Source organism: Branchiostoma floridae, chromosome 13 (genome assembly GCF_000003815.2).
Source record: "Branchiostoma floridae strain S238N-H82 chromosome 13, Bfl_VNyyK, whole genome shotgun sequence".
Taxonomy (NCBI): Eukaryota; Metazoa; Chordata; class Leptocardii; order Amphioxiformes; family Branchiostomatidae; genus Branchiostoma; species Branchiostoma floridae.
The window spans coordinates 9308222-9318980 of NC_049991.1; the positions used below are offsets into that span (position 1 = coordinate 9308222).

General features: G+C 43.5%; 2 protein-coding genes across 2 annotated transcripts in view; one reads left to right on the forward strand and one right to left on the reverse strand.

Moving 5' to 3' along the window:
• Positions 1-805: 805 nt before the first annotated feature.
• Positions 806-8829, reverse strand: LOC118429540 (proteoglycan 4-like). Its single transcript, XM_035840060.1, has 6 exons — positions 8373-8829; positions 8094-8191; positions 6414-6695; positions 3583-6290; positions 2408-2505; positions 806-1861 (listed from the first exon to the last, which is right to left on the reverse strand). Exons 3-6 carry the CDS (start codon positions 6671-6673, stop codon positions 1652-1654), a joined length of 3276 nt encoding a protein of 1091 aa, XP_035695953.1. The 5' UTR covers positions 6674-6695; positions 8094-8191; positions 8373-8829; the 3' UTR covers positions 806-1651.
• Positions 8830-10442: 1613 nt separating this feature from the next.
• The window catches only part of LOC118429253 (peptidyl-prolyl cis-trans isomerase FKBP12-like), a 10133-nt gene continuing 9816 nt past the window's right edge, over positions 10443-10759 (forward strand). Inside the window, exon 1 of the mRNA XM_035839721.1 lies at positions 10443-10632. Coding sequence (XP_035695614.1) covers positions 10502-10632 — 131 coding nt within the window. The 5' untranslated portion in view covers positions 10443-10501. The remainder of the gene's footprint in view (positions 10633-10759) is intronic.

Genomic DNA, 10759 nt, shown 5'->3' on the forward strand with positions numbered 1-10759 from the left:
CTAAAAAATGACAAAACTATATATTAAAGTATGTTGTGAAATAAGGACACTACAATCAAATGTCTATATACGTGTATAAACTACAACTAATAATTCTAACAGATCCTACAGGTTTTAAACACATCCCTACAGTAGTGTAACAGGCAGTGGACAAGTCTTCAGACTTGTACAGGAACTGGACACTCCCACCTCCACAGGTCCTACTGGAGACCATCTCATGTGGAAGTTTCTCCACACACCAGTCCTACTCAGTGTGACATGATACAGTCTGTCATAGATGGCTCACATGAGATGATCCCACTCAAACTACACCAGACCACACAGTCCAGTTCCACCACAGTTGGGTTAGTTCCAGTTCAGTACAAGACCCCCTCACACAGACAGGAGACACAAGTCCCTGACAGACTAGTCCACCCTCCCACCACTGCAACAACCTGACATGGTTGTGGGGTGAAGTGAGGATGGGGCCCGACATCCCGATTGGCAGACCGGGCGCAGGGCAGCCATCTCTCACTGCACGGCGCAAACATATCAGATCGATGGTGCAGTGGGAGAGGTTGGACAGTCTGTAAGAGACGAGAGCCTCCTATCTGTGGAGTTGGTCCTGACATCCCCTTCCCCTCCCCAGCTGTGGTGGAACTGTACTGTGTGGTCTGGTGTAGTTTGAGTAAGATCATCTCTTGCGAGCCATCTACGACAGACTGTATCATGTAACACTGAGTAGGACTGGTGTGTGGAGAAACTTCCACATGAGATGGTCTCCAGTAGGACCTGTGGAGGTGGGAGTGTCCAGTTCCTGTACAAGTCTGAAGACTAGTCCACTGCCTGTTACACCTCTGTAGGGATATGTGTAAAACCTGTAGGAACTGTTGTAGTGTTCAGAATAACATGGACCTATCACAATGATTATTTAACATTCTGTCACTAGCATATTTTGGTGCTAAACATTCTAACTGGTGCTAAACAATAAGGTGAAATAAATTGTAACAATTTTGTCTTTCCAGCATAATATGTGTCTGAACATCATATCTGGACTTGTAGAGTAAGAAGTAGAAACTCATACTGAGACCTATAACATGATGACTTTACAACATTATTGTGTTTAAATATTCCTTCTGGGACTGTAAAATAAGGTACAGAAAATCATCTATTATTCTGGTCTTTTAGCATGGTCTGTATCTAAACACTAAACACTATACTGTGCTGTGTACAGTAATAATAACATGCTAGCACACGACAAGCCGTCTACGTCAAAACATGCAGTTTCACAAAGCTGAAATATGGCAGCCGCTATATATGGAAGATCTTTAAAATTTGTTTCCTTTACATAAAGCATATTTGGGGTTTTATAAAATCTGGGCTCAAGAATTATGGACTGTAATTATCCGTACCGAGGATTTGATGTCTGTTCTGTTACCTTTTTGTTTGATACTTATTGATTTTGTTTATCTGTACCACTGTCCTTGTAATATATTGTTGAATGATATATGTGACATCAATAAAGTGTCTCATTAGCTATCATGGGCCCAGGGCGTGTAAAAGGGCAAGACACGGAAATAAATTGTCATTCATGCATACACAGATACATAAATACAGTACATAGACACATAAATACATACATACATACATACAAACATACACACAAGTATAGTTACAATAACTGACAATGACTTCTATAGTTCCCAGGTAACGAGAGGTCAGGGAGGTCACGGCGCCGTTTTTGGGACTTCTTGTCCTTCAGCGCGTTGCGGTCAGTCTTCTGGCGCCGCTTGGTGCTGCGGACTTTAGACTTGTCGCCCGGTTGTTTAAAGGCGACGGTCTCTGATGTGGTCTTCCCCACTTGTTTGGTGCCAAACTTCAGCTGGGGTGCATGATGGAGAGAACAAACTGTTAGAGGATAGAAAATAGCTGATACAGTTTCCTGAAGTCAACCATACAGACTCTGGGAAGGACGTTTCACTATACAATCACTCATTATTCTCTTAGTCATTTTAAACAAAGTAGTGGTCCTTCCCAGTGTGAGTGGATCAAGCCTTATATACAGTCTGGTCTCTGGATTGACATCTTCAAAAGGTGAAAATAGGAAAATAGCTGATACAATTTCCTGACATCGACCATTCCGTCTCTGGTCTCTTGGAAGAAAGTGTCACTAAACAATTACTCATTACTCCCACAGCTGTCAAATAGAGTAGGGCTCCTTTGTAGCGTGGGTGGATCAAACCTGACAGACTGGTCTCACTGGTCTTGGAAATGTATTAGTCACCTGTTATGTGGATCCTTCGACAAATATGGTCAATCTCAAGAAAAGTAATGTTAAAAGAAACATTATGATCTTATTCTTCCCAAGGCTTGTACACAGTTTCCTACTGTTAAGTATTTACATTGTGTAAAAAAATACAACACTCACTTGGGGTAAGGTTGTTCCGATTTCCTCCTCAGAGTGGTTGGTTTGGACAGCAGTTGACAGAACACCTTTGCCATCTCCTATGGAAGGGAGGCTGACGCCTGTAGAAAACAGGGAAAATAGAATATTCAGTCAGGTGATTGGAATGTAAACAATGCAAGCTACACTGAAGTTTGGTTACCTACACTACAAAACTCACCAGGTGTATGAAGTTTGGTCATTACAGTACAAAACACACCAGGTGTATGAAGTTTGGTCCCTACACTACAAAACTCACCAGGTGTATGAAGTTTGGTGCCTACACTACGAAACTCACCAGGTGTATGAAGTTTGGTCCCTACACTACAAAACTCACCAGGTGTATGAAGTTTGGTCCCTACACTTCAAAACTCACCAGGTGTATGAAGTTTGGTGCCTACACTACAAAACTCACCAAGTGTATGAAGTTTTGTCCCTACACTTCAAAACTCACCATGTGTATGAAGTTTGGTGCCTACACTACAAAACTCACCAGGTGTATGAAGTTTAGTCCCTACAGTAAAAAAAGACTCACCATGTGTATGAAGTTTGGAGCCTTACTACAAAACTCACCAGGTGTATGAAGTTTGGTCCCTACAGTACAAAACTCACCAGGTGTATGAAGTTTGGTGCCTACACTACAAAACTCACCATGTGTATGAAGTTTGGTGCCTTCACTACAAAACTCACCAGGTGTATGAAGTTTTGTCCCTACACTTCAAAACTCACCAGGTGTTTGAAGTTTAGTCCCTACAGTAAAAAAAGACTCACCATGTGTATGAAGTTTGGAGCCTTACTACAAAACTCACCAGGTGTATGAAGTTTGGTGCCTACACTACAAAACTCACCATGTGTATGAAGTTTGGTGCCTTCACTACAAAACTCACCAGGTGTATGAAGTTTGGTCCTTACAGTACAAAACTCACCAGGTGTATGAAGTTTGGTGCCTACACTACAAAACTCACCAGGTGTATGAAGTTTGGTGCCTACACTACAAAACTCACCAGGTGTATGAAGTTTGGTCCTTACAGTACAAAACTCACCAGGTGTATGAAGTTTGGTGCCTACACTACAAAACTCACCAGGTGTATGAAGTTTGGTGCCTACACTACAAAACTCACCAGGTGTATGAAGTTTGGTCCCTACACTTCAAAACTCACCAGGTGTTTCCCAGTTGGAGTCTGCAGTGTACATCTTCTCAAGAACCTCCTCAAGCTCATCTCTCCAGTCCTGGTGTCTGTTGTTGGTTGTCTCACCCTGGACGGGAGTCTTGCTGTGAGGACTACCGTCATCCCTGCTGGTGTCAGTTTTAATCTCTTCAAGCATCTCCTCTAGCATTTCTCTTTTGATGTAGACCTTTCTGGGCTGGTGCCTCTTGTTGGTTGTTTCCCCCTGGACAGGTGTCTCTGTGAGTATCTCCTCATACACAAGCATGTCTCTTCTGATGTGGAGCTTCCAGTCTTTCTCCATCAGGGTTGTGCTGTCCTCCCTACTCAGGTGTCCAGTTGTGCGGAACCAGCCCTGTCTTTTTGCCTGCTCACTGTCAAAGAAACGCACTCCAACGACTTTTTCAAAGTCCATTGTGGATGTGCTGTCCCAACTGCTCAGGTTTATAGACTGTGACGAGGTACTGTACAAGCTCTGTGCCTGGCTTTCCTCCTCCATGTCACTGTCTTGTCCTCTCTCAATTGTGGGTGTGTTACTAAGAAATTCCCTGCTCCAATATCCAGACTGTGCGGGCATGCTGCAGTTGGGACAAGTACAGCTGTCCATCGTGGGTGTGGGGTCCTCCCTGCAGTTTGGACATGTACAGCTGTCCATCGTGGGTGTGGGGTCCTCCCTGCAGTTGGGACAAGTACAGCTGTCCATCGTGGGTGTGGGGTCCTCCCTGCAATTGGGACAAGTACAGCTGTCCATCGTGGGTGTGGGGTCCTCCCTGCAGTTGGGACAAGTACAGCTGTCCTTCGTGGGTGTGGGGTCTTCCCTGCAGTTGGGACAAGTACAGCTGTCCATCGTGGGTGTGGGGTCCTCCCTGCAGTTGGGACAAGTACAGCTGTCCATCGTGGGTGTGGGGTCCTCCCTGCAGTTGGGACAAGTACAGCTGTCCATCGTGGGTGTGGGGTCCTCCCTGCAGTTGGGACAAGTACAGCTGTCCATCGTGGGTGTGGGGTCCTCCCTGCAGTTGGGACAAGTACACCTGTCCATCGTGGGTGTGGGGTCCTCCCTGCAGTTGGGACAAGTACACCTGTCCATCGTGGGTGTGGGGTCCTCCCTGCAGTTGGGACAAGTACAGCTGTCCATTGTGGGTGTGGGGTCCTCCCTGCAGTTGGGACATGTACAGCTGTCCATCGTGGGTGTGGGGTCCTCCCTGCAGTTGGGACATGTACAGCTGTCCATCGTGGGTGTGGGATCCTCCCAGTTGAGGTATAGATGATGTGATGATGCCCTGTTACAGCTCTGTGCTTGGATGTCCTCCTTCAAGTCAGGGGTGTCTACTTCACTCATACATGTATTACCTTGACCAACATTTGCTATGTCGTGGGGTGATGTTTTCCTCTTCTTCTTCTCATTGATCGCTTTGAGACTTGTTTCTACTTCCCTGATCATTGTGCTTGTGAGAGCTCCTGCAGGTGGTGAAGAATGGTTTTCTGCCACTATTTGATCCATCCAATTATCATACTCCAATGGTGTTGATTGACATCTCTCCTCATGCCATGAGGTTGGCACAGATTTAGCCTTGCGAACTTTTCTGGCCTTTGTTTTTTCAACTTGTGACAACTCTTCTACTTTCTTCTTAGAGTTAGACTCCTTATCTATGTCCTTAGACTCCTCCATTCTATTGTAGGGCTCCTTCTCTGTTTTTTCAACTTGCAAGGACTCTTGCACTTTCTTCTGAATAGACGTCTTCTCTCTCTTGTAGGGCTCCTCTGTTTTTGCAACTTGCAAGGACTCTTGCACTTTCTTCTTAATAGACGTCTTCTCTCTCTTGTAGGGCTCCTCTGTTTTTGCAACTTGCAAGGACTCTTGCACTTTCTTCTGAATAGACGTCTTCTCTCTCTTGTAGGGCTCCTCTGTTTTTGCAACTTGCAAGGACTCTTGCACTTTCTTCTTAATAGACGTCTTCTCTCTCTTGTAGGGCTCCTCTGTTTTTGCAACTTGCAAGGACTCTTGCACTTTCTTCTTAATAGACGTCTTCTCTCTCTTGTAGGGCTCCTCTGTTTTTGCAACTTGCAAGGACTCTTGCACTTTCTTCTGAATAGACGTCTTCTCTCTCTTGTAGGGCTCCTCTGTTTTTGCAACTTGCAAGGACTCTTGCACTTTCTTCTTAATAGACGTCTTCTCTCTCTTGTAGGGCTCCTCTGTTTTTGCAACTTGCAAGGACTCTTGCACTTTCTTCTTAATAGACGTCTTCTCTCTCTTGTAGGGCTCCTCTGTTTTTGCAACTTGCAAGGACTCTTGCACTTTCTTCTGAATAGACGTCTTCTCTCTCTTGTAGGGCTCCTCTGTTTTTGCAACTTGCAAGGACTCTTGCACTTTCTTCTTAATAGACATCTTCTCTCTCTTGTAGGGCTCCTCTGATTTTGCAACTTGCAAGGACTCTTGCACTTTCTTCTCAGACTCCTTGTCTCCGTTCTTAGACTCCATCCTCCTCTTGTAGGGCTCCCTCTCTGTCATGTTTTTCTCATTCTCCCGAGAGCCCACCATCATGGAGACAGGAGCTGGGTTCTTTGTCTGTCTGGAGGGTCTCATTGGGCCTGTCCTGCGCTCTCCCATCATGTTCTGTTTTTGCTTGATGTCAGCTAATCTTTTTCTATACTCTTCAACCACCATCGCATTTTCGTCTGGGTGTGTGGGAACTTTGGCATACCTGTGCAAGTAGAGAAAGAACTATATTACTACAAAACACATCTTACTTCTGATAGACAGATCAATACAAACAAAGCCTAATTACACCACACATGACAGGTGTACATGAAACTTGATACATTACCTGTTTACTGCCGTGAATCCTCTCTTAGGAGCTGGCTGTCTCTTGTTCAGGTTTGTGACCAGGTGTTTTGGTCGGCGGTACCTTGACTCAGGTAGAGGCTGTTTTGGTGGTGAGGGCAGGAGGACAGGAGGCAGTGGGGGGGCATCTAGGAGAGAGGACGGTGGGACGGCTTCAGGTGTGGGGACGTGGCGACGTCCACGGATAGAGTATTTCTGCTGGTGCAGGGCAGGACTTTCCTTCTTCACGTTGTTCATATACATGTTGGTTTGTGTTCCTTAAGTACTGAAAGATGAAAAGGAGAAAAAATGTCAGGAATAACTGAAGAAATCCTGTCTGATTTTGGAAAATGTAGGCTGCAAACAATAATCATAATTATATTATATGAAGCTAGCTTGTAATTAAGGAAATGTTCCTCCTATGGTTAACACATGAAACTGATCCAGAACTTGAGGTGGAGGATTCAAAGCTAATGTGGAGGTGGTTACACCAACTAATTTATGTTCCATCAAAATAATAGAAGAGTTCATTTTTGCAGACACTACCTTAAGAATTCGTTCACTTCATTCCATATCAAATGTTCAAACAAATATTATAATTGTTTGGCATCCATATCAAGTTAACAGCTAAGGCCACAGCAAGTAAATTTTATGGATGACATCCTCTGCAGACGGCAAAATAGTGAGAAAGTGCAAAAGAAAAACAAGATGGCTAAATTTTCCAAATAAATACGCACTAAACGAAAAAAAATAATCAAAGCAACGAAACATGGTATCACAGCCTACAAGCCAGGCATTTATTTCTGTATTCACGATGTGTACTAGTGTAGCAAAGTTGACATTAGTGTGGTAGACTGGTATCACTTACCAACATGGCAAAAACACGCATGGCTTCCATGTTGGGGCCACTTTTACAACTATCTAACTAATTTTTTAGTTTCACTTCCAGGGTTCTCCCCAGAATTTTTTAGTATAGTGGAGGGGCTGGCAAAAATAAACCGCACCAACGCGCTGCACTTTCATGAAAATGGGTTCATTTTGCAATGACAGAGGGTGTCAAATACTACAAGTATAATATACTGTTGTTATTCCTTTGTTGTGAAGTGGCAAAACTACTATTGTTTTGATCATTGCTCATTCACAAGTTTTTGCAGACAATTCTGACTGGAAAAGTGATGCCACTTGGTACAAAAATCTGTGAATTGTCATTAATCTTAGCAAAACTAACAAAGAAAATAGGGAAGAAACACACTAAATTTGAAAAATAGTATAGTGGAGCTGGCTGAGAGTATAGTGGAGGGCCTCCCTTATTCCACTCTCTGGGGAGAACCCTGTCTTCTATAACTACAGCTATGGCTACCTGGCTAGTGTCACTTCTACACATGCAACCATTAGCCTACAACACAATATATTTGCCCATTTTGGTACTTTCTCGTCATGTTGACCATCTCTGAAGGAAAAAGAATCTTGTTTTTTTTTTTTCTGAAATCAGGCAAAAATTAATGCGCGCGCTGATGTCATCCATAAAATTTAATTGCCGTGTAAAAAGCAACAAAATGTTACCGCATCATTCAAATAATGATTTCAGCAAAATAACTAAGCCATGGTGATAAATTTACTGTATTCACGAATATATAACTTTGTAAAGAAATAATCTTCTTACAGGAATACACAAACTTCACACCTAAACAACAGTTCGAATGACTTTTCACGACTTCTTCACCACCTGACGACACTGTGCTGACTGTGGGAGGGGGGCGGCTTGATCAATCCAGTTGTTGCCTGCGTATGACGGCGTCAGGAACAAATTTAGCGCCACAGTTTAAAGCGACTGGTGTTGGAAGTAAACTTGCTGTGGCTTTTTTTTTTACCCATAAACTGCTATGATACTCTAAAACATCAATAGCTTATACCTAAAAACCACATCCTCCAACCAACGTATTTAAACTTACCGCGATCTTACCTTCAATGAAATCCACATAAACTTGCAAGAACGAAGAACATTATCGGTGAAGATCGGTGAAGTCTGTAATAAACAAAACGATAAAAGTTCTCTGTGGCAGAGTCTTTGGTCCTAAAGTGCCCCTGGAGGCACCCAGGCCCGGCGGAGTTGTGCAATGCGTCTAACCCATCTTGTCGGTCGGGCTGCAGTGTTGAAAAGGGAGGTAGAACGGGATGGGGCGCCCTCTTGCGGAAATCAAGTGTGCTGCAGGATGGCGTCAGGAGAATCCTCAAGATGTTCTCAGATGATGGACAACTTTTCGACTGTCCCTAACTTCTTGGCCTCGGCGTCTACGGTGAGGTCATTTTACCTCAGGATGCAGGCAAGGCTAATTAACGATTCCCCGGACTGTGTGACGTTAACGCCCGCGCTATTCAAAACGGGAAATGATTTTTTTCAGCAGAGAAGTGCGCGCACGTCCGTTCGTGTCGGAGGTTGCAGTGGTCTGTTGACGTTACCAAGGTGTTCGATTATGGTCGGCAAGGCTTCGCGCTTGACATTGTTCCAGAACAGACGTAATAAAGATTTGTTAGGGTTATACTATCAAGGCTGAAGGGGATATTTCTGGACGACTGTTTTAAAAGTTCGGATAATCCTTGCCGAAAAGAAAACAGTCTATATTACAATAGTGCATTACTTTTACCCGACTACAACAGAAAATTCGCGAAGTAAATGAGCAAAAACAAAGCTCTCTTGAGCAGTGTCTATAGTCGTCAACACCCCTATCCTAATCGCAGTTGTGTCCATCAATGGTCAATTTTGAGTGCAAGAGCAACGAAATTTCTTACAATTGTACCTGTTTTGAACTGTCTCTAACAGAATGTACAAACAAAGCTCTACGTACAAAGTATGTAGGCCTCTTCTTAGTGTATACATCGATAACAACAAACTGTAACTATGAAATATGCAAATAATATACTCATTTGCAAAAACTATCCAGCTCTCTCTTCTCCATCCTTTAGAAATACCTGCACCTTGTTTTTTGGTCACTAGGAGTCGCTGTGAGACCGTGAGCAAACTAGTAGAAACGGCGTAGTGAAATAGCAAAAGGCTTCAACGAGATATTAGTGGGTTTAATGCAATTTCCCTGAAGTTTGTTGTTTAAGTTGAACAGTTGGTGAAATGAGCCCTGACCTACCACTCTGGTCATTTTTGCCGAATTTGGAGCTAGAATTGTTTGCGCAAGTTGGGGAGGGGGAGGAGGGTGGCATCAAATCGTATTGACTGCTGCAGGGCTTTCTTGCTTATGGTTGCCACGGCTAGGTGTTTGAAGTGTTTCCTACATTTATTCATTTCTACACAAGGCAAATACACTAGGGTCTACAACTTCTTCTTGGTGCTGACACACACATAGATTACAAACGTATCCCTGGCGTTAAACACCATAATAGCTATAAGCGAGAGTACCTGTCCTTGGTGCTGAACACCCTCAAGTACGTAAACATGCCTTTCCTCCACAGTACATTGTACAGGTACACACACATGGGCCTTTTCCCCTTCTATTTACGGTACAGAATATAAGAATCACTTAATTGGTGCTAATTTAGAAGAAAACGTCAAGACTTTTCAGTTTGCCTTCACACGTTTCAGGTTTGGTGGGATGTTTCCCTGATTGCAGTTTGATTATGGAAAGAGCTATCTATGTCTATAACTATATATCTACATATCTATATATCTATATAATTTTGGCAGCCCCTTCCCCATATTTCCTGGCTCAGTTTTATAGACTGTTTGTAGACTAAATCTGCCCCCTTTAGTTTTTTTTTCTCCCCAAATACTTAGCTTCTCTGAACTTGTGCGCAGAAACTATAGCGACCATCTTTGGTACTGCAGTGAATTCGACAGTTTTATCCTCTTTAAACATGCTATTACCAAAACATTTTGGCTGCATGAATCAACATTTATCATTTTGTTCAAGAAAAATAAGCTAGAAAGAGCATCGATTGATATTAGGTATGTCCCCGAATGTATAGGAATGAACACTCGTCAAATGTTCTGCTACATTTACGTGTGTTGCATCGAATCTCGTGCGCGCAAACTACTCGCTAATTTCTGTCTGATAATTGTACTTCCGCATACAGCCGAGAAAAATGTCTCAAGTATCTCAAGGTGTTCTGAAGGAGGTTGTGCGGCCAGGTAACGGCCCACAGGTGCAGAGGGGCAACACGATCACCGTACACTGTACAGGGAACCTGGTCAACCCTCCCAAGAAATTCTGGAGGTCAGGAAATATCCTTACTTTATCATTCTATTATAACGGTTAAGCACGAGGCCGCTAGTCTCCAAGCGGTATGCCTAAACACCGCAAACGAGTGCAAACCAGCGCAAACCAGCGCAAACGAGTCTAT

Coding starts and splice junctions, on each gene's coding strand:
- LOC118429540 (XM_035840060.1), bottom strand. CDS start 6,673: ATGTATATGAACAACGTGAAGAAGGAAAGTCCTGCCCTGCACCAGCAG. Junction 6,291..6,413: donor GGATTCACGGCAGTAAACAG/GTAATGTATCAA, acceptor CTACTTGCACAG/GTATGCCAAAGTTCCCACAC. Junction 1,862..2,407: donor TCGGAACAACCTTACCCCAA/GTGAGTGTTGTA, acceptor CATGCACCCCAG/CTGAAGTTTGGCACCAAACA.